The sequence below is a fragment of the Macaca mulatta genome, chromosome 20, assembly GCF_049350105.2.
Source record: "Macaca mulatta isolate MMU2019108-1 chromosome 20, T2T-MMU8v2.0, whole genome shotgun sequence".
Classification (NCBI taxonomy): domain Eukaryota; kingdom Metazoa; phylum Chordata; class Mammalia; order Primates; family Cercopithecidae; genus Macaca; species Macaca mulatta.
This window is the reverse complement of record NC_133425.1, coordinates 13,660,862-13,684,673: the sequence shown is the minus strand read 5'-3', so window position 1 is coordinate 13,684,673 and position 23,812 is coordinate 13,660,862. Positions and strand designations below refer to the sequence as shown.

Below are 23,812 nucleotides of genomic sequence, written 5' to 3'. Positions count from 1 at the left end.
CACTCTCCATGTGGCTACCAGGGGTCTCAACACACCTGCCTTAGAGGGCCAGGTGGCTGATGTAAGTCAGCAGAGCAGGCCAAGGGGGAAAGCAAGACAGAGTAGTTGGAACGATGCCGAACTGTGACATGCTCACCCAAGGAAAGTGAAGTGTGTGGACATTTTATTGAACACACACCTAACCAGCAGGCCCGCGGCTTTGAGATCTCTTGCACAGCATCGCCACTCCTTCCTGGCAACTGGGCAATGCTGAGGACTTTGGAGTCTGGAAGGTTCTGGTCAGTCCACAAAGCAAGAGAAGTCAAAAGTTGCTACTTCTTGTTAGCAGTGACTTGCAAAGCAGCTTAGGTTCAAGTGACCCCCGCAGTGCACAGGTCAGGGCGTGGCATCGCTGAGCTAAACGTAATCTGCTCACTGGGAGAACAAGGCAGCTCATATTTCAGCAAAACATGGATATATTTCACAATCCTAAGAGAGAATGCAGCAGCAAATGGGGGCGGGGGCAGGGGAAACCCAAATGGGGTTTTCTGCTGAAAATCCAGTTGGGAATTTCTGCTGTGACCTACATTACTCTGCCGCTTTCCAGCCCCCCAACTTTCTCTCTCCTCAAGGAGGAGCAGCAGAACATAACGTATTTCCCAAAGTTAAATTACTCTGCAGAGAACCATCTTAATAATGTGCTAAATGACAGCACAGCAAATCACTGAAGCTGTCACCGATTTGCAGTCCAGTTTCCCTGAGCGACTTCTCGGAGTCTGAGCCTCCCTCCACGAACGAACGGCACCTCACATCTCCCTGGGTATCTCCGCCATCTGCCAAGTGTCACGTCTCTCAGTAAGCACCCTTTCCCCAAATGTCAGACGACGAACACAGCACGGGGTTTCCAAAAGATGTGGGCGTTGGGAGGCTGGCACTCACTCATCTGTTCCTTGTGTTGGGGAGTAGACTCTGGTCCCCCTCTGGGCCACACTGATATACAGAGTTCAAAATAGAAAAGAAATGCCCCACTTCCCACCGGCCTACTTTCCAATTCAGAGCTGGCATTAACAAGGGAGGCAACGGGAGGCAGAGGGACTGGGAGGAAAAACTCAACCTCCCCATTCTTCAACTCAGATTTGTGCAGATGGCAGATTACTTAGAAGTCATGATGCCTCTTATGGAACACAGTGAAATATGGACACGTAAAGTGGAATTAAAAAATGGAAGAGTGTGTGTGAAAGCAGGTCCCATCTAATACTGGACTGAAACTTTTAAGTAGTTTTTGTGAGGAAAAACACAAGCAATTTCTACCCACTGGCTTTTATCTTTCCTGCCCACCTTCTGAGCTCCCAGACTGGAATGGGACGACCATTCCTGAAGCCGATCAGTGGCCCTGTTCATAGAACACACAGGGGCACACTGTGCAAACCAAAAGCATCATGAGTAACGTGGAGTGTCCGCAGATTCAAATGGAGGGGCCTTGGGAGCAGTGGGGAAGAGCCAGGACTGCAAACTGTGCCGTCATGCCGGTAAGTGGTCCACCCAAATATATGACATGACCAAGCAAACGGCAGGGCAGGGGAGGCTGGCTCAGTGCCCGGGAGACAACAGGAGTTGGCGGTTCAGTGGACACGGGGCACCCAAGTGTGGGAGAGTGGGCGAATGGGGCTGTGACCAATTCTTCTGATTTTTCAAGAGAAGCTAGGCTGGGCATGGTGGCTCACACCTGTAATTGCAGCACTTTGGGAGGCTGAGGTGGGTGGATCACCTGAGGTCAGGAGTTCGAGACCAGCCTGGCCAACATGGCAAAACCCCATCTCTACTTAAAAAAATATATACAAAAATTAGCTGAGCATGGTGGCACGTGCCTGTAATCCCAGTTACTTAGAGGCTGAGGCAGGAGAATCGCCTGAACCCAGGAGGTGGAGGTTGCAGTGAGCCAAGATTATACCACTGCACTCCAGCCTGGGCAACAGAGTGAGAACTTGTCTCAAAAAAAAAGACGCTTGACATCTGGATTTTTTTTATCTGACACCTAATTTTTTGATGTTGACAAGTACTTGAATTAAGAAAAATAAATAACAAAACAAAACCCCACTATACTGGCTAAATAAAATAAGTTGGAGAATCAGGCTCAGTCCGCAGGCTGCAGGCTTCCCACCTACATCCCAAAAACATGGGCTATGGTGCCAAACACCCTAGGATCCCATTGTGCTGGGTGGGGACCCCGGGACCAGCCAGGTCACCCCTTTGAGCCTCACTTTCCTCATCACTATGAAATAGATTTCACTGGCTCTCCAGAAGACGAGATGAGATGGGTGCTGTGAAACGCGAGGCTGGCATCCACAGGAAGATGGGAGGCCCTCTCTTTAGCGAACAATCCAGTTACGTTCAGTAACTCAAATGGACTTTCCAGATCCTAAATCAACATTTGAAAGAACCAAAGAAAAAAATCCGTCAAGATTTATAAGAATCATAATGCTTTGGGGTTTATTTCCTTAGCCAGGAGATTTTTGTTTTGTTTTTTTTAACCAGGAATCTCTCAGGCTCAGCTTTCCAGCTGAGACAGCAGCCTCGCTGCTTTCTGTGGGCAGCACATGGAGAAAGGACACGATCACATGGAGATTCGTCAGCACGGGCAAGGCTTGGCTGTGCCTCATCCATCATTGCCCCAAAATGAAACAATCCGTACATTCCGACCTGTAATCCCATCCTCCTCAAAAAAGAAGAAGAAGAAGGGAGCAGTGTGATTTGGAACAGCGAGGAACGCCAAAGAGCTTTTATTAAAAGAGCTGTTTAATTTCAACTGGGGTCTAGACCAACATGTAGTGAAAATTCCAGCATCGACACTGTGTCTTTTGCCACAGTCTCCCACTGAAATTCTTGTTCTGTAAAGTCCATACATTGAACCTTGTGTTCTGTGAGGTTTCTCTCTCAGCGCTGACTGATGGCAACCAGCGTGGCTGAGATTCACATCACGCCGAGAGGCTCGCATACACGTGCTGTTTTTACAATTCAGCACACGAATGTTTGGGAAACACTGGACCGGAGAGGCCTGGGCTGTGGAGCCCTGTGGGGGGTGGGGGACACTGGCTTGCAGATGGGGCAGTGTCTCCTGCTCACACTGTCAACATCAGGAGCATCTTAGGAACAACTTGCTAACTCAGTTTTCACCGGGGAATTCAGCCGATGTGCAGTGACTCCGAGACACACCCCAGGCTGCCTGTAAGCGGATGCCTCTAAGAGAATGAGAACTCCTCACGTGAACTATCGCGGCCATTTCCAAATACTGAGATCAAGGCCCTGGCATCACAAATAAAAGGAGAAAAGGAAAATAAAGCGTTCTAGATACTGTCGTCTATTCAGGATAAAAAGGCACCTCTTATCAAAGGCAGCACGACACTATGATGTCTTCTCACAAAAACCCTGGAACAATGAGAAAATCTAAGCAACCATCTTGGAGACAATTTCAAAGGGCCTAGGCAGGGAAGACGGGCAGCTGCTCATGTCTATCTGGATGGTACTGCCGGGCACACCCCACAGACAGAAGCACAGCCCACAGAAGCCGGCTCCCAAAGGTGCACCCCACGGAGAGGAGCAGAAATCACCCTCTGTTTTGAACCCAGCATCACCATCAGAACAACTGTTAAAGAGCTACCGTGACAGGAAACTCTTATTTTACCCCAGCAAATCACACAGATCACACCGAGCCAGAACAGTGCTTCTCGAATGACTCCCGATCCCACAGGTCTTCTCTACGGACTTTCACGTTTCATGTTTCTATTACGATAAGATTTTAGAAATAATAGAATTACATTCTGTAGCATCTGAAGACTATAAAAACCAAGTTGGGCTTGATGATCTTGATTCCCCTAATTCCAAGGATGTAAACGTCAGAGGTCCCAGGTTATGACAACAGAGTAGACTAATCAGTGGTAAGGCAGTGACATCAAAACGACGGCCTGATGTTTCCTGGCAATGGGACCAGAGCAAAGGGGTGGATGAGGTCAGCATGCCTGGCATGTGGCAGGTGAAAAGAAGTCACTGCATGACATTTAGAGCCAAGATTAGCTTTCTTGAAAACAGTAGCATCCATTGGGTTAATTGACAATTTTGAAGTGTAACGATTTTTTTTTTTTTTTTTTTTTTTTTGAGACGGAGTCTTGCTCTGTCGCCCAGGCTGGAGTGCAGCGGCGCAATCTCAGCTCACCGCAACCTCTGCCTCCTGGGTTCAAGCGATTGTCCTGCTTCAGCCTCCCAAGTAGCTGGGACTACAGGTGCCCGCCACCATGCCCAGCTAATTTTTGCATGCCCGGCTAATTTTTGTACTTTTAGTAGATATGGGATTTCACCATGTTGGCTAGGCTGGTCTCGAACTCCCGACCTCATTGATCCACCCACCTCGGCCTCCCAAAGTGCTGGGATTACAGGTGTGGGCCACCATGCCCAGCCTGAAACATAATGATTTTCTAAGTGCATAATATGTAAACTTTTTTTTTTTTTTTTTTTACTTTTTCAAGAGAAGGTATTTAAATAATATTAATGTTCATTTTTAAGTAATACTCATATAAAAATAATTTAAGTTAATACGGTACGAGTCTGGGAGAACTTTTCCTTGGGTTCATCACCCAAGCTTCAGAAACACTGACACAATTTGTTTCAGTTTTGGAGCACCCAGTGGGCTGTGTAGAAAATGAATCTTTCCTTGATTGAAATGTGTCAAAGTATAAAATCACAGAGCCCTGAGTTTATTTGTGAGCCTGAAGTCAACAATGCTCATTTGCAGGCCTGCTCTCTTCCTATCCTTTAGAAGCTCCAAAGCACTGAGGCCCGGCCTCCATCGCGGCACCTGGAACAGGCCCTGGAGGTCGCCTGGGTCCCGTGGCGACCAGGGCATCATGGAGAGCCACTTTCCTCCCCAACCTTTATAAAACAACCAAGAACGAAGTGCTGGCAGGGCTGGCGGCGCGTGCCTGTGGGAGCAGTACTTACACAAAGAAGGGCATCAGCTGGATGAGGGTCTCCTTCTTGGGGCTGGCGGCGAACTCGGGGACCATCTGGATGACTTTGTTCATGACGCTGCGCAGGTAATTCTGGAGCTGCTTTCTTCGTTCCTCCACAAACTTGGCATCCTGAGGAAACACAAAACATCTTCGCTCAGATATGTGTTCCTCACCTGGTCAGAAACGACCCCATAGAACAGGCGATCACCCATCAGCGCCATCCCGGCAGCCAACACTGATTGAGCAACCGCCTTGTGTGACTGGTCCCTAAGCCCTTACACGTATCATCACATGGAATAACAAGAAAGATGCCCACGATATTATTATTAAGTGGAGGAAAAGCAGGTCCAAGACCTACATCTGGTGTGTTCCTATTCAAATGGGACGGTTATTTATGGGGCACCAAAACGTGCCGAATGTGGTGCTGGGGTCAGGGGTAGGACAATGAACGCGCTGCTGTGGCCTTCGTGGAGTTCACGGGCCAGCGAGGGAGACACAAATCAATCCAGCAACCACACAGGTCAGCGGGTAATTATCAGTCACACCAAATGCCACTCCAGAGCACGGGCTTAATGTTGCCTTCAGAGGAGTTTCTCGAAATACAAATCAACCGCCACTGATTAAGAAAGAGATTTTATTAATAAACAATTTCTGTGTTCTCTTGAAAAACTAGGATGCGTGGGACACAATGCCGAGGTGGGTGGATCACCTGACGATGGGAGTTCGAGACCAGCCTAACTAACAAAGAGAAACCCCGTCTCTACTAAAAATTCAAAATTAGCCGGGCATAGTGGCACATGCCTGTAATCGCAGCTACTCGGGAGGCTGAGGTAGGAGAATCGCTTGAACCCACGAGGCAGAGGTTGTGGTGAGCCAAGATGGCGCCACTGCACTCCAGCCTGGGTAACAAGAGCGAAACTCCATCTCTCACACACATACACACACACACACACAAACCTAGGATGTATGGTAGCATGGCCCCACCCATAGGTCCATACCAGCCTGGGCTGTGCAGCGTGGCCCCAGAAGGCAGGCAAAGGTTCCCAGGTCTGAGCAGTTTCCACCACTCAGGGATCAGGGACTCTGTGCTCCAGAACCCCCACACTCATCGTGCAGCCCCCACCACCCCCGTGTCTGCTTGGTGTTTGTGGGCAGGGCCAGCTTGCTTGGTGTGCAACCCCAGCTGTCGCAGAGGGTCCACACTGGTGAGCTGCTGCCCACCTTGACATTCTCATTAATTTGGAACCAGGGGCTCCACACTGTCACGTTGGCCTGGGCCCCACACATTCCATAGCCAGTCCTGCTTTGTGCATCTGTGTTAATAGCCCCTGGCTTGTAACAAAGACACCCTGGGCAGTGAGCGTCAGGGCCGGGAAAGGCTTTCTCTGAGACAATCATGCTCCTTCTGGACTGAAGACCAAGCAAGGTGAAGAAACAAAGAGCTGAGAGAAGGCAGTGGAGGAACGGGGTCTTTCCAACCTCACAGAACACAAGGAGGAATGTTCTATGATGATTGCGTGAAACAGATCAGGAAACTGCAGTCTGCAGTGGGCCTTGGTACCTCACCCAGGAGGCCCATAGATCGGATGTGGCACTCGTCTCTTCTCTCCCTGTGCAGGCAAAGAGCTGGCCCAAGGCAGGGGCTCAGTCACAATCTGTCAGCACCTTGAAAAACTGCCTAGCATCACGTGCCCTGGTCCCCGGTGAAGAGTTCCCACAGGCCAGGTGTGGCGGCTCATGCCTATAATCCCAGCACCTTAGGAGGTTGAGGCAAGAGGATCACTTGAGCCCAGGAGTTTAAGACCAGCCTGGGTAACATAACAAGGCCCAATCTCTACAAAACATTGAAAAAAGTAGCCGGGCGTGGTGGTGTGCACCTGTAGTCCCAGCTACGTGGGTGGCTGCAGCAGGAGGATTGCTTAAGTCCTAGAGGTAGGGTGTACAGTGAGCTATGATCACACTACTGCACTCCAACCTGGGAGACAGTTAGACCCTGACTGTATTAGTCCATTCTCACACTGCTATAAAGAACTACCTACTGGGTAATTTATAAAGAAAAGAGGTTTAACTGGCTCATGGTTTCGCAGGCTGTACAGGAAACATGGTGGGGGAGGCCTCAGAAACTTACAACCATGGTGGAAGGCAAAGGGGATGCAGGCACGTCTTACGCGGCTGGAGCAGGAGGAAGAGAGGGAAGGGGGAGGTGCCACATACTTTTAAACAACCAGATCTCATGAGAACTCACTGTCATGAGAACAACAAGGAGGAAATCCACCCCCATGATCCAATCACCTCCCACCCAGCCCCACCTCCAACACTGCGGATTACAATTTGACAGGAGATTTGGGCAGGAACACAAATCCAAACCATATCACTGACTCTAAAAATCAAAATCAGAATAAAAAGAAGAGAAGGGTCCCTACAAAGCCCTGCCAAGGCCCCGAGCATGGCAAGAAGAGTCTTTCTTAAGTGGCGCCTCTGAGCCAGGGTTGGCAGATTTAGCAAATGAGAATACAGGGCACCCAGTGAAATGTGAACTTCAAATAAATAATGAGTAATTTTTCCGCAAAAAGTATGTTCTATGCAAGGAAACCTTTCCATGCACTATTTGCGATACACTTATACCGCAAAATTATTGGTTTATGTGAACTTCCAATTTCACTAGGCATCCTTATATTTTCTCTGGCAAGCCTCTTGTGAGCACCAGGTGGGAGATGGAGCCGTGGAGCATCTGTGCCAGCAGGGGTCCCTCAGGGCCACTCCAAAGTCACAACAAAGTCTTCTCGTCCAAAGCCACCTCTGATGAGCGGCCTCAGTGGGGGACCTTTCTCCAGAGGGGTGGCAGCTCTCAAACACTGCTGAGAGCCACTCCAGTGTCACCATCAGTCCAGCTGGTGGCTACAATCTCACAGCCTGGCAGGAGGCGGGCTATGTACGAATGAGAGAAGACATTTAGACAACGTTGTCCCAGGATCCTACAACCCAAGCTGGGGCCTCTGCTCACCCAGTCTGAATGCTGGTTCTGCTCCTTGGAAGGCAAGTTTCAACCCACCATTAAACAATGAGATGCTTTTCCTTGGAAGGTGGTTAACGTGCCAGGTTAGCGCCCAATGGAGCTCATGAAGCCTAGTTTTTCAACTGCACAAGAAACCCTCGAGGCAGCTTGGGAGACTCTACCACAGGAAGACAAGAAATGAGCTCATCAGCCCTGAAAGAACTTGTGAAGGTTTTTCTTTTTTTTTTTTGGAAGGGAAATGCTCAAAACACTAAAGCAATGAGGAGCGATCAGAGATGGTCCTTCCTGCTGTATGTGGGGTGCTGCTACAGAGCCCAAGGAAGGTGACCCTCCCACCCCCAAAATGAAGGTTAGAGAATTCCATCCATGAGTCTGATCTGCCTCTCTTACCCGGGTCTCAGAGGCCCCTGGAGGAATCCCAAGTCCCTTCCAAGTGCTCACCCCTCACAATAGCGGCTCCCTGGAAACCTAAGCCAGGTTCTGCTCTAAGAACATCCAATATGGCAGCAACTGGAATTTTTTGAAAATCTGATTTATTTCAATAATTTTTGGGGGTACAGGTGATTTCTGGTTACATGAATGAGTTTTTTTGTTTTGTTTTTGTTTTTGTTTGAGACTGTGTCTCACTCTGTCGCCCAGGGTGGAGGGCAGTGGCATAGTCTCGGCTCACTGCATCCTGTGCCTCCCAGGTTCAAGCAATCCTCCTCCCTCAGCCTCCCAAGTAGCTGGGATTACAGGCACACACATAGCCATGCCTGGCTAATTTTTGCATTTTTAGTAGTGACGACTGGTCTCGAACTCCTGACTTCAAGTGATCCGCCCACCTCAGCCTCCCAAAGTACTGGGATTACAGGCATAAGCTACTGCACCCGGCCTTGAACGAGTTCTTTAGTGGTGAATTCTGAAACTCTAGCGCCCCCTTCACCTGAGCAGTGTGCATTGTACTCAAATATGAGGTCATTTATCCCTCACCCCTTTCCCTACCTCCCCCACGCCTGAGTCCCCAAAGTCCACTATATCACTCTGTATGTATTTGCATGCCCGTAGCTTAGCTCCACTTATAAGTGAGAACACACGGGATTCGGTTTTCCATTCCTGAGTTACTTCACTTAGAATCATGGCCTTTGGCCCCATCCAAGTTGCTGCAAAAGACATGATTTCGTTCCTTTTTATGGCTGATAGTATTCCACGGTGTACATACACCACATTTTATTTATCCACTGACGTCTGTGACATCTTCACTCACACTCCGTTCTCAGAACTTCCCCTGCCCTGTGTCGCTACAGCACATCCAAGGCTGGTCACTGAATTTCAGAAAGGTGAGGCACTTGCACAAAGGGTCAAGACTAGCAGGTGGCTGAGCAGGCCCTTCCATCAGGCAGCCTCCCCCAGTACAGAAGACAACTTTCAGCCTTCCAAAGAAAAACCCATGGGTTCCTCTACACCAGGCTTCCCCAAAGCGAGGTTCACTTCTTTGAGATTCTACTTCTAGGCTGGCTTTAGCAGAAGCCATTTGCCCTGTGAAAAGGAGGAAGCCTGACACCCGGGTGCAACGGCAGGCAGGGCTGCCTGACTCATTCTCCACCCCGGGCACTTTTCCCTCAGGTCTCACTCTGACCCTAGAGGTGCAGACACCTTGGCCTGAATTGCAGCACAGGACTCGGCAGAAGGTGACCTGAGAGGTGTGGAAGATCCAAGAATAATTCATGGAAGGCTATATTCTCGCCTGTGACTGTGTTTTGTTTTCTTACATTTATATTGTGAATGGTTTTTTTTTTTTTTTTTTTTGCGGGGGGGACAGGGTCTCGCTCTGTCACCCAGGCTGGAGTGCAGCGGTGCAATCCCTGGTTCAAGAGATTCTCCTGCCTCAGCCTCCCAAGTAGCTGGGACTACAGGTACGCTCCACCATACCTGGCTAATTTTTGTATTTTTAATAGAGACAGGTTTTGCCATGTCAGCCAGGCTGGTCTCGAACTCCTGACCTCAGGTGATCCACCTGCCTCGGCCTCCCAAAGTGCTGGGATTACAGGTGTAAGCCATCACGCCTCACTGAAAAAATTTAAATAAGGCAAAAAGCAGTGCAAATTTTAATGAATCCCCACAATACTTTGTCTGAAAAGTCTTAACTCTTTTCCGTATTTATGTCATCATTTTTATGTTCTCGCTAAGGTGTTTTAAGATAAATTATAGTCATGACATTTTACTCCTAAATACTTTGGTGTGTATTTCTGAAAAATTAACAACATTTTCCCATTTAAACGCAATGGCATAATCACCTCTAACAGAATTAATGATGACTCGTTGGTGCTATCTAAGACCTAGCCCGTGTTTACACATCTCAGTTTTCACAAGTGCCTGCTGCTTCTGGAATTTTAACAGAGGAGTTACAGGGCACCTCTTTATCTATCCATTCTTTAAGAGGTTGAATGCAACACTGTTCAGACTGCATTCCCCCTGGGATCACCTGGGTTCTGACCTTTTGGGGGACATGGTGCCACCATTTTCACCACAAGCTGCTCACGGAGGTCCACAGACTAAATGTGACCCACAGGTATGTTTTGTATGGCCTGAGTAACGCTTTGAAACATTAAAACTAGGAGATTTCTGCATAAAACCCAGATTTCTGGCTTCCCTTTAAATAATGAGCAGCCCTGCCAGTGGGTAGGGGCTAAGCCAGGAGTGCCTAATTAGCGGACCACACGGCACTGTCACTCTGCCCAGCCTGGTCCCCTGCCTGGTGGCCTCTGTGATCCAGTGCATTTGCAAGCCCTGGTTTATACCCCTTGCACAGGCAGTATGACCAGCCAAGGCCCTAGAAATGCATCCCAGAGGCTATACTGCATCTACTTCACATCATAAGTGACATTCCCTGGGACTGTCAGAGACCTGCGGTACCATTTACTGGCTCGGTGGGAATGCGTGGAAATCCCTTGGAATCTGTTTCTCATCTGCAGGATAGCGATGGGGTACGCCTACCCCACTGGTAATAACCCAGGCTCAGCACCTGGTAGCCGACATGGCCCATCAGGCCAGGTGCTGATGATCCACGGATGTTTAGCTGGGATCCTCTTCCTCCAGGAGTTGAAATGTGCAGGAGGGGGTGGGGACAGGCTGGGGCAAGTGCTGCAGTGGAACCCACTGGTGCTCAGGGAAGCTCGCGAGGAGGAGCGTCTATGTTTGCAGGAGGGCTGGAGGGACCGCTTCACTCTGGGGAAGCAGCCTTGGAAGCCGGTGCTTTAGCTCCTGGAGGAAAGACATGTGGCCATCAGGTGGTCAAGGTGGTGCCCTGGGGCTGGGGGAAGGGCACGCCAAGTGGAAAGAATGGCAAATGCAAAGAAGAAACGCCCAGGCAGAAGGAGCCTGGCTTGCTGGAACCGGAGGCAGCCCGCGTGGCTGCGTTTAGGAGCTCCAGAGGTGTAAGACTGCAGTGTCAGCAGTAAGACGGTGCAGAGCCATGGAGACCAGGCAACAAAGCCAGCGGGAGGTGGGAAGCAGGAGGTCGATGATCTGATAAACACTGAGAGGGAATGCTTGGGGACAGTAGGCTGTAGGCAGCTTAGGCAGAGAGAGCTCTCAAAACTCCATCACGACCCTTTGCTATTGGAATTCTTCAATGGCTCCCATGCACTCCGTCCATCTCCCAGGACACATGACTAAACTCCCAGCATGGCTTATGGGAACCTTGCCATGTGGCCCCAGCATGCCTTGCCAACCTCTCTTCATGTCACCTTCTCCCCAACGCCTCCCACGCCGACCCTCACCAACACCATAATATGTTAGCAGCCCAGAGTTTCTTCTCATGTCCAGCATACAATCTCCTGATGTCTCCCATCTCTGTCTGGGATGTCCCCCTGGCCCAGAAGGCCTTGCCATTTTGGTCTTTGCTCCTGTGCCACCACCTCTGAGAGAACTCTCGGGACATGCCAGTGGAGGGGGCCCAGGCTCTCTCTGATCCAGTCCTCGTTCTCCCTTCTTCAAAGCACTCGGTGCTTCCTGGGATAGTCTCATTCCTTCACTGTGGGCCTCTTGCTCACTCCTCCACCTCCCTTGCTAGACGGTAATTCCACCAAGGCAGGGACCTTATCTGTCTGGTTCATCCCTTTATCTCTGGAGCCTAACACAGTTCCTGGAGATCCCAAGAGGCTCCATACACATTTGTTGAAAGAACAAATACCTGTTGGGGATAAAATCAGGGAAGGCCAGGCAGGCCACAGGAAGAATGGCCTGGAGGGTGTTGCCAAAGTCCAGAGAGAGAGAACAAAGACGCCTGGTGCTGGAGTAGGCAGACTGGTCTGGAAGGCAGCTCCCTGGTTCCAAAGAGAGCCGAACACCAGGGAGCAAGTGAGTGAAGGCGGGGAACTAGGCCTTCAGAGGCCCCCTCTGTCACATGGACCTCCCAGGAGGAGACGGGACATCCGGGAAGGGGCCCTGACCCCCTGAGGAGTGTCCAGCTCTTAAAGGGCCATGAGAGATCTGTGAGTTTTCTGGTTGGGCTCCTGGGGCCGCAGCCAAAATTCAGATGAGAAGCCACAGGACTGGAGGCAAGCCCAGCGCACGGAACCTGCCAGACTCCTCTGGGGGCTGCCTAATGAGTCCTCGCCGCCTGTGGCCCTGCTGTCACTCTGCGGCATTCCTATCGTAACACCATCGTCAATGATGCCTGAGAGCTATTCATACACGGCACTGGGAGTTGGGCCTCGCTTTCAAAAAGAACACTCAAGACGATTTTCATAGGAGTATTTTTCTTCCCTCCAAAAAAGGTTAATTTTATTTTGAGCTTCAAGAAGATAAAGATATCATCAAATGAAGAATAGCTATTTTTAAAACGATGGAATGCTGTGAACAAGACGACGAGGCTCCTGGAACCAATGCTCAGGCCCCGCCCCCTGTATTTCCCCGAATTTTGTTTCCTGGCTCGTTTCTGACAAGTGTGTCTTTGCAATGCGTGTCCCGCTCCCCAGCAGGCCCTTCCTCGGGAGCCGCACCTCATGTGAGCTATGGGACAGACAGAGGTGATTCTGCATTTCCAAAGTTCTTTTTCTTTTTATCAAGGAACATCAAGGTATTTTGTAAAATAAAAAGGTCTGGTCTATCGGGAGTAGCAGGCAGCTCAGCTCCCTTAAGAGATACCTGCTTTGGAGTCAGCTGATCTTGTAACTTGTCAATGGCTAGAGAATTCTAGAATATCGATGAGACTACCAAGGACCCCAGCAACAAGGCCTCCTGGCTATGAGATTCCATCCTGCACTTTTTTTTTTTTTTTCTGAGACAGGGTATCTCTCTGTTGCCAAGACTGAAGTGCAGTAGTACAATCATGGCTCACTGCAGCCCTGACCTCTAGAGCTCCAGCAATTCTCCTGCCTCAGCCTCTAGAGTACCTGGGGCTACAGGTGTACACCACCATGTCTGGCTAATTTTTAAAGTTTTTGTAGAGATGGGGTCTCGCTATATTGTCCAGGCTGGTCTTGAACTCTTGGGCTTAAGCAATCCTCCCTCCTCAGCCTCCTAGAGTGCTGGGATCACAGGTGTGAGCCACCACGCCTGGTCTTGCACCCATTCTGATGAGCCTGGCTCACCAATCACATTTCTTCTTTCTGGGCACAAAGACCGGGCTTCCCAGCATGCCTTGCAATTAGACGAGAGCCATAGGCTGACTTCTGGTTAATGTAAGGTAATGGGAGTTGGGGCAGGCCACGTCCAGGCCTAGCCGAAAAAAGGAAATTCCCTGCGATTCTCTCCTCCCCCGCTTCCCCTTCCCCTTCCTCTGGGAGTGTGTAGCCCACACGTGGAGAAAGGAGGGGCCGCCTGATCTACAGTGGACCGTGACATGAATGAGAAGTTAACTCGTGGTGTGCCATCGAGTTACAGATTTACGCCCATGCTGGTTACTGGCACCCGCATTAACTGTGCTAGCTTTTGCATGGCTAACTCAGTGACTCTCTGCTGCATGCCTGTGTGTGTCCAAGGTACTGTGCCTTGAAGGAACGTACTGGCAAACAGATGTGGCCCCTGCCCTCCGGAGCTTAGATCCAGTAGAGCCAACAAGCAGATACGTGAACACATCATAAAGAGAGCTGGGACAGAGATGGACTTGGCTTGGGTGGCTAGGACAGGAAGGCACCTGGGAGGAGGTGGCTTCGGAGACGAGACCTGAAGATTCAAAGGAAGCAATGCAGGAAGCAGAGAGGCCGGCAAGGATGCAGCCAGCCAGGCAGGACACGCTGGCAGCCGGGGAGGCAAGGAGAAGTGAATGGGTTTGAGTTCTATTTCAGAGCTCACTGATCTATTTCAGGAGTGACTTGCTGATGTGTTGCAATAATTCATTTGCTCATTTAGCTGTCCAGTCACATATATTCATGTGTTGATTCATTCAGCATGCATTCTTTGGGGGTCTACTGTGAGCCAGACACTTCCAATAAAAAGACCAATGAGACCTGTGGATCCTGCCTTCGTGGAACTTACAGTCAGTTGGAAAAGACATCCAAAGCGATCATTACAAAACAGTGTGACAAAGCGACGACACACGCCTGATGAAGGGCTACACAAGGTAGCCCTTCTCTTCTCCCGTTGGGGAGAATGGTGTGAGGTGCCTGATCTGAATGGGGGTCAGGGAGCCCTCCCAAAGGGCTGTGGGACATAATAATGACTGCCGTCATTATTAGTAGCAGCAGCAGGAGGAGCTGTTACTAGCAACATTTTTCGAGTGCTTTCTCTGCCAGGCACTGGGCTAGGCACACCTATGCTTACACATCATTTCATTTATCCTCAGCAACCCATTGAGAGATGGCTTTCTTTTCTTTTCTTCTTTTTTCTTTTTTCTTTTTTTTTTTTTTGTAGTTTTACTCTGTTGCCCAGGCTGGAGTGCAGTGGCACAATCTCGGCTCACTGCAACCTCCGCCTCCCCAGTTCAAGTGATTCTCCTGCCTTAGCCTCCTGAGTAGGAGGGATTACAGGCGCATGCCACCACCCCCAGCTAATCTTTCTATTTTTACTAGAGACGGGGTTTCACCATGTTGGCCAGGCTGGTCTCGAACTCCTGGCCTCAAGTGATCCGCCCGTCTTGGCCTCCCAAAGTGCTGGAATGACAGATGTGAGCCACCGCGCCCGGCCAAGAGAGGGGCTTTTTCATGTTCCCATTTCAGAAGAAGGAAGCTGACACTCAGAGGCACCCAGGTCCACAACTCCTTGAGTGGGTGGGTGGAGACAAGAATTGGCCCCAAGAGGCCTGATTCCAGAGCCAGTGCCCTTATATCCACTCTGCTCTAAGACAGTGGGAGAGAAAGGTGGCTCCAGGGCAGGGAGGAGCCTGAAGATGCCAAAGACAGTAGCTTAGAGGGACCACAAGATTCAGAAGCAGAGGGGCCTGGGGTACGGGATGCTGAGGCAGCCCTGGGAAGCCACATGAGAGAATCTGGACTCTATCCAAGGAGTGACAAGCATTTTAAGCCAGAGTGAGAATCAGCTATTCCTGAGACTGAAAACAGCTCTGAGGCTTCAATTTTTAAAAACCACTCTGTTTTATCCCCGGAGCATTGAAAATCTGCCTTTCTTCCTTCAAGCATTAGCCAGCTGGGAGGAGTGGAGCTCATCTAAACCAAAGACCCAATTCTGCTACCCTGGGATGCAGGGAGCGAGCCGCAATCCACGGCAAATCCATGCCAACCTGTGAACTCTGCTTTATAACGGGGGGCGCCTGGGCTCCCAGCACCCAGGCCCGAGCAGTTGTTTCTGGGGAGTCCATTGCGCAGTTGCTAATTGGGAAGCTGACGAGAGAAAATCCTGTTATTGCCACTTTAAAAACTCTCGACAGAGACATCTGAGAGAAACAAATAGTCGGGCATGGTGACCCTCACAGCAGTGGCTTCCCAAACATCACGGAGCTCCTTTTATCAGCTGCTGACTGGGTGCTCTTAGTAAAGCTTCACGAAGTGGCCTCCCCTGATTAACTTGGGGAAAATAATACAATTACAGATTTCGAAAAGAAAACTGTTCTAATGTTTACAATGGGACTTGGCCCCAAATATTCATGAGGAAGGTCCTGAGGGTCCTATCTGGGTCAACCAGCGAGGTAGGGGCCTGGCTGAGGGGCTGGAACATGTCCTGCAGCTTGTTCACCAGGCCTTTTTCTAGGTGATCACTGCCTGGAATGTACCAGGCATGGATGGAAGAGGGGAGGGATGAGGTCATTATCTGAAGGCGTTTTGCAAGGGCAGGGAAGGGAAGGAGACAGCAGAGGAAGGCAGGGCAGGGAAGAAGAGAGGGGAGGAGGGAAGAGAAGTGAGTAGGGGGGAGGGAAGGGGAGGGGAGAGCAGGGCAGGGCAGAGGAAGGCTGAGGAGAAGAGAGCAGAGCAGCTCAGGGCAGGGCAGGCAGGGGAAGGGAGAGAAAGGGAGAGGAGAGCAGGGCAGGAGGGCTAGGGCGGGAGCACTGGGAAGGGGAGGGAGCACTGGGGAGGGGAGGGAAGAGGAGGGGAGAAAACAAAGCAGGCTAGGAGAAAGGCAGGCACAGTAGGGCAGGGCAAGGGAGAGGGAAGAAAGGTATGGGAGGGAGGGGAGAGGAGATCAGAGGAAGGGAGGATGAGGGAGGGCAGGGTCAGAGAGGAGAGGAGAGAACTGAGGAAGGGGCGCGCAGGGCGGGATGCATGTCAAAGGCACCCTTGGCGGGACTCCCCTCCCATAAGCCTCTGCAGACACACTGCCTTGGAGGCCAGGGACACTGCTCCTCTGTGGGGACGAGGGAAGCGAGGCCCTATCGACTCTTTCACCCCAGCAACTCTGCGCTGCCACCATGTCCCAAGCAAGTGCTTTTGTGACGGACTGGGAAGGAGGGAGGAGGGGAGGAAACAGGCCTCGCCCTGCAGAGGCCATCGCGCCTTCGCTCTCCGGACATTGATTGAGTCCATGGGATCAGATTCGGTCCTCCACCTAAGCAGACATCTCTTTGACTACCCTTCTGTGCGAGGCCCTGTGAGTAGAGGTGAACAGCACCTAGTTGTCCCCAAAGTCGTGAACGGTCTATGGTTCATGCACATACTCCAGCCTCCGTCAGGCACCCGTGGTAGAGAGAATCCATCAACCACCTTCATGTCCATGGGATGCCCACCTCCCTCCAGTACTGCTTGTGAGTCCCACAGATGAGAAGGGGCCAGCCAAGGGAAGAAGCAATGGCAAACTCCGGAATGACCCCATGGGAGGCGGAAGGATCATTTGAGCCTGGGAGGTCAAGGCTGCAGTGAGCTGAGATCACATCACTGCACTCCAGCCTGGGCAACAGAGAGACCCCGTCTCAAAAACAAAAACCATCTGTCTGTATATATATATTCCCTGGGCCTTCCATGATGGACGTAAACAGTGATGGGGAGATTCAAGCTCCCTGCACAGCACGCGAGGGCCCTCACCATCCAGCTCCCACCTGCCTCTCCAGCTGCACCCTCTCACCTGGCACAGCTCTACTCCCTGGGCACTCTCACACCACTAAGGAGATGCTCACACCCCAAACTTAATCTTAGGGTCCAACGTAAATGCCTGCCTACATCCCCTGGGATGTAGCTGGTTGCTGCCTCCTCATCTGTTGAAACATCCCTGACTCTTCCCCATCTGCTGCAAGGCCCTCCAGGGTCCTCCTCATGACTGTATCTATCTTCAGTGCCCAGCACAAGGCGCACACCCCTCAGTGACTGTTTACAGCTACTGTGAACCGAGTCGCTTCTATGCGGCCCAACCATTTCCTCTGCCCTTCCCAACACCGTCCAGTGGTTTCTTGGCCCACCTACAACAAACTCCCAAGTTCTTAAGTCCCATAGGAGGCTGTGGGAGAGCCCGAGGCTTTGAGCTCAGCCCCATCGCTTTCGAGATCTTACTCTAAAGTTGCAGGGGAGGGGGCATGACAGATCATAGCCCCAATCCTGGGGCAGCTCAAGAGGGGAATACCCATGAAAGAGCTCGGAGACTGCACCACGGCATTCACATGGTATCATTAAACTGTGCTAAATGTTAGAACAGAAAATAAAACCTGGTCCTGCATCTACAATGAGGATGTGCCCAAATCAAAACTTAACTGCAAGCACAGGAAGGAAAGCATGTCTCTATTTCAGAAAAGGAACAAGGGCTCCACATGGAGCTGAAGGCCCAGTTACACTCTTGTCACACGTGCTTCTCTTAACAATAATAGGCCCATTATCACCAGCTTCCTACATGCCAAGTGCGATGTGAAGTGTTTGCTTCCATTGTCTCAGCATACCCCTGCAACAGCTTTGGGAAATAGTAATATCCCCATTTGGCAAATGAATAAACTGAGGCTCCAAGAGATCCAGTGGCTTCTCCAAGGTGACCCAGCTGAATTCAGAGCCACGTCTGCCTGAGTTCTGCACCTGAGCTCAGGAGTATGAGGCTGTCCTGCCTCTTAAGACCCATGCATTCATGACCACAGGAGACCTGCGGCTTTGCTAAAAACAGAAATTAAAAAATGACCTAGTCCTGCAGTTCACATAGGGTGAACCAAAATACCAGAGTTCTAAAAACTTACCTCCTGGCCCAGTGAGAAATACTTGTGGTTGGATGAAAACTCATCTTTATGTCTCAACAGAACCCCAGCCTTGAACCCAGGAGGCAGAGGTTGCATTGAGCCAAAATGGCACCACTGCATTCCATCCTGGGTGACAGAGTGAGACCGTCGGGGAGTGCTTTTGCTCAAGAAGGGCTGGATATGGCAGCCTGTCTCCCGACAGGCAGGAGCCCACCTGTGATGACTCTTCTACCCTCCATGGTGCTTGGCACAGGCTGGGCCCTCGGCAGGACACAACAAATGATTCCCATGGCAGGAAAGCTATGGGCTCTGTTGCAGCTAAAGCCTATTTTTTTCTTTGATTTTGACTTTGCAGCCAAGGCAGACTGCAGGCTGGACAGCTGGAGGATGGGGGAGGAGAGGAGGAAAAAGGCTAGTTCATGCTTGCTTTTTTTTTTTTTTTTTTTTTTGACAGAGAGTCTCACTCTGCCGCCCAGGCTGGAGTACAGTGGTGCCATCTCGGCTGACCGCAACCTCTGCCTCCCGGGTTCCAGTGATTCTCCTGCCTCAGCCTCCCAAATAGCTGGGACTAAAGGCCAGCACCATAATACCTGCCTAATTTTTGTCTTTTTAGTAGAGACGGGGTTTCACCATGTTGGTCAGGCTGGTCTCGAACTCCTGACCTCAAGTGATCCACCCATCTCAGCCTCCCAAAGTGCTGTTTTTGTAGGCCTGAGTCACCGTGGCCAGCCTCTTCCTTATGCAGTTTGGCCTCATCTGTTGAGACACCCCTGACTCTCACCCATCCGCTGAGAGGCCCTCCAGGGTCCACCTCATCCCTGTATCCATCTTCAGCACAAGGCACACAACCCTCAGTAAAACTACCATATTTTGGAGCAATCTATCAATATTTGGTCAAATTAGACACAGTAGAATACATAACCCTGTAATTCCACCTGGAGGATCTCTCCCAGAGGAATCCTTGTCCTGGGCCGTATGGGCTGCATCAAAGGAGACGCTGCCAATGCACACTCCAAAAATGGAATCAACAGTCCCAGAGGCAGAGTGCAGGTATGCACAGCCACATGGCTGCAGCTGCAATCTGGCACCGGGCGAACCAAGCCAAAGAATGAGGACCGAAGCACAATGCCACGGAAGGAAATGAAAAATACATGCAATGACCCAACATATTCTGGAAGGAAACAAATTTACAGATACACGCTGAGGCTACTGGAGTAGCTGCCTGTGGCAGGGAGAACAGGGACAAGAGGGGATAAATACAGGGCTCTAGAGTGACCAGTGAGGACAGCATGCCAGGAGCTAGGAACAGCATTCACTCATGTGGCAGAATGGAGGGGTGGATCTATTTATTCATTCGTTCATGGATTTTGAGAGGCAAGCTCTCACTATGGTGCTCAGATTGTCTCAAACTCCTGGGGTCAAGCAATCCTCCCACCTTGGCCTCCCAAAGCGCTGGGATTACAGGTGTAAGCCACTACACTTGGTTTCACTCACATTTTGGTATCTGAGGTCCAAAGAGAAAAAACAAAAAGGAAAGATATTTTCTTGTCCATACCTGTTTACTGCCAGGACCCCCCCCCCACCTCCACGGGACCCAAAGATAGGATATGGGGTTCCGACATGTTCTGCCCTGAAAGAGCTCCCAAGGCCAATAATTCCAGAAGCCAAGACTGAGCTGTGGAATTCCACCCAGGAATTCCCAGTGCTCTCAGATACTCTACATTTCAGTCTTCCTGGGGATCCGCTCCCCGTGCCTCCCCAGCCCTCTAAGCAATTGCCTGGGTGGTGTGGGCCCTGGACATCTGAGGGGCTGGCTGGGCTGAGAGATGGCATGCCTGGTGCCCTTCCCTTGCTATCACCGAGTGAATGCCCTCCCCATGCCCTGAATCCCTTCACACTCAATTCCAAGTGTGATGGTCACCCAGGGTCTGGGTTAGAGATTCTCAGAGACTTTAATGGAAGCGGTGGTGGCATTAGGTGGGACCATCTCTAACTGCCTTAATTGTAGCTTCTACAACTAGCATAAATTCTTCACTGCAGAGGCCACAGGCTGAAATGGCTCAGTGGGCAGAGAGACCATAATGGAGACAAAATGTTAGCACCAGCCAACGTGTGTTGGATGCCAGGAACTGAGTAGAGGGACTTATGGACACTATCTCCAACCCGAACAACATTTCACAGATGAGGCTCAAAGGAGGTAAGTATCATGGCCAGGACCCCACAGTGAAGGGACTCCAGGGCCATGTTCTTTCCACTCCGCTTGGCCATTGTATGTCCCCAAGAAAGCTCCTTCAGGGTAGGACATGGCTAGGGAGGAACAAGTACCCTTCGAAGCCAGCCAGGAGAGAGAAGGTGGCGTGGCATTTGCACCCCTCCCTGGAGCTGATGGAGATAAAAGAAACCAGGAGTGAATCAGACACCCCAAAGACAATCCCATACTGCAATGGCCAGGCTGAAGGTATAAACTGCAGGAACAGAGGGTGCCAGGAACGCTGGTGAAGCGGGAGGGACGCTCTGGCGGACCACAGCCCTTTGAGAGCAGGAGCTCGCAGGGCCAGCTCTGTCTGCTTTTTAAGGGAAGCTGCAAATCTGGATCATTAGGCGAGATCTCTCCCTTCTCAGATCAGCTGGCAGCTAATTCAAATGCCTGAATATCACGGTACAGATCAAACAAAATATATCTGCAGGCCATCCAGAAGCAACAGAAAAAAGAAATCAATAGGCCATCAAAAACAGTCTGCAAGCTTGTTGCCGCCCCGCTGCTACAGTTCATCGAGCTGTGCTGCTGAGAGGTGACAGCGGTCCATGCTTCTGAAGGCCAAGCACCTATCTACAGAAACAATCCAGACATGCTGGGAAGGGTGGGGCCCAGCTCGCCCTCCGGAGCAGGGCCGGGGATGTGTGACGGTGAGGCTTCTCTGGACTCCTCCCTGTGACTGCAACGGCTACAGACAGAACAGCCACCCGCCACAGCCCACCAGGCGCCATTCAAAATACGGCATCTTCAAAAACACTCTTCCCAAGAAGGTAGCGGTACCTCCAGTTTACAGGTAAGAACACTGAAACTCACAGAGATGAATTAGCTTGCCCATGGCCATGTTAACTAGCACCAGAGCTGGGATTCGAACCCAGGTTCACACGGCTTCCAGGCCCAGCTACTCAGCTGTCCCATTTGCCCCTTTGTTGACACAGGAGAGATTTGCAAAAGCTCCACTCAATTAAAAGCCCTTGACTTGGCCTTGACCATGTGCCTGGTGCCATGCTGGGAACTGGAGAAAGGAGACAGCAGGGCACAGAAGCGCCACCTGTCAGGGCCTTTGAGTTTAATGCAAACCAAATGGATAAGGGGAGGGAGGGAAAGGAAAGGGGTTATTTTAATGTCCTACGTCAGAGCATTACATACCCTAGACAAAGGTTCTGGAGTTTTCTCATAAGAAGGAAAGTAAAAAATAAATCAGGGCCGAAAAAGGAATCATTCCAGCTGCAGTCAAGACATGTCCCAAGTCAGGTTCTTAGCTTAGTATCTGGCCCTTTGCAGAAAAAGGTTGTTAACTCTTACCCCAGGGGATGGTGAAGGCTCAGTATGGAAAGATCTGGGATCTACACACAAGCCACTCATCAACCACAAGCATCTAAACAATAACATCAACAAGAAACAGAGTCTGGCATTGCAATCTGTTACAGCAGCTAGCTCAATTCCAACACATATGGAAAACAGAACTGGGGAGGATGCGATTCTGCATTAGCCATTGACTGTCCAGATCTGGGACCACAGGGCTAGGACACAACTACCAGCAATGCCAGACAGGAGTCAAGCTTCTCCTTCTCTGACTATAAATAGCAGCTCGCATCTACTGAGGGCTTGCTCAATGCCAGGCACGGTGCAAAGTGCTTTGATGTGATGGGAAAGAACCCAGGCCAGGAGTCAGACCCTCTGTATTTCAATCCTGACTCTGCCACTTACCAGGTCTACAGCCTCAGAAAGCATTTCAGTCTTATCACCTCTGAAAGAGGGATGATGACAATAGTTGCAGTGCCCAACACAAAGTAAGCACTTAGCTCACCTTAGCTATCATCATCTTTGTTAGGCCATTTAATTCTCACAATAACCTACAGGTTCCGTACAATCATTTTCCCCACCAGCAGGTAAGCATACAAGACATGGTCTTTGCTCTGCAGTTCAGAGCTCTGTCAGACAAACGAATGCAAAAATGACTGATGATCAGAAAACAGATACACACTGTTACGGACAAGCCTCAGGAAAGAGATTTGAAGGATGAGAACGTTTCAGCTGGATTTGGTAGGTAGGTTGGGAGCAAAGTGTGGTTAGAATAACCTTTCCAGGCCGGGCAGACAGATTCCACCTCCTCAGCTGTCTTCTTCACGACCATTCCCTGACCATAGTTGACGTTCTTAAGCCTGACTTAAGCCCTTGATATGCTGCCTTTGCTGAACACGATTCTAAGAAATCACCTCTAGATAAAATGCTGGAAACCTCAGTGATTTCTTTCATCTTTCATTTCTTTCCTTTTGGGCAATCAAATAGCCAAAAGCCTTTTCAAGTCTGATTCTATTCCCTCCGTATCACATGAGGTGCCTTTAATGAAGCTTAGGTGGTCAGAATTTATAATAGATAACTTTTCTTCTTCTAACTCTTGCCTGTCCAGCACACATCCCCTTCACGGCCCTGTTAGGAGCACTAGAATAATCCTTTCAAACATCTCCCACTTCTCATTTCCAGACGAAGTAGTTGGGGACAGACTACTCCTCCCTCCAGTTGCAGGGGCAGGCACAGGATTCAACCCAGCTTTTTTTTTTAGGGTGTTCTGTCTCCCTGGACATAGTGATTGGCTCAAGAATGGACACACTGACCAGGCGCCGGTGGCTCACGCCTGTAATCCCAGACTTTGGGAGGCTGAGGCAGGTGGATCACCTGAGGTTAGAAGTTCGAGACCAGCCTGGTCAACATGGTGTAACTCCGTCTCTACTAAAAATACAAAAACTAGCCAGGTGTGGTGGCACACATGTGCAGTCCCAGCTACTCAGAAGGCCAAGGCATGAGAATCACCTGAGCCTGGGAGGCGAAGGTTGCAGTAAGCCGAGATCATACCACTGTACTCCAGCCTGGGTGACAGAGTGAGACTCTGTCTCAAACAAACAAACAAAAATTGAAACTTGTACTCTGAAAAACTACAAAATATGATCAAAAGAAATTAAAGAAGGCCTAAATAGAAAAAATTCCATGGTCATGGATGGGAAGACTTAATATTATGAAGATGGTGATACTCCTCA

At 50.3% G+C, this 23,812-nt stretch overlaps 1 protein-coding gene and 1 long non-coding RNA gene across 19 annotated transcripts in view; both read right to left on the bottom strand.

The window, feature by feature from the left end:
- The window catches only part of LOC144338405 (uncharacterized), a 30,143-nt gene extending 27,631 nt beyond the window's left edge, over nt 1-2,512 (bottom strand). Inside the window, exon 1 of the long non-coding RNA XR_013412486.1 lies at nt 1,803-2,512. This is a non-coding gene — a long non-coding RNA (uncharacterized LOC144338405). The remainder of the gene's footprint in view (nt 1-1,802) is intronic.
- Nucleotides 1-23,812, bottom strand: part of SNX29 (sorting nexin 29) — a 657,788-nt gene that overhangs the window by 116,449 nt on the left and 517,527 nt on the right. For 15 of the 18 annotated variants that reach the window (XM_077987279.1, XM_077987283.1, XM_077987295.1 and 12 more), the window contains one exon: nt 4,972-5,111. In XM_077987279.1, coding sequence (XP_077843405.1) covers nt 4,972-5,111 — 140 coding nt within the window. Of the gene's footprint in view, nt 1-2,439; nt 3,283-4,691; nt 5,112-23,812 lie in introns of those variants that run through there. The other 3 variants (XM_077987274.1, XM_077987276.1, XM_077987296.1) reach the window with 2 other exon arrangements.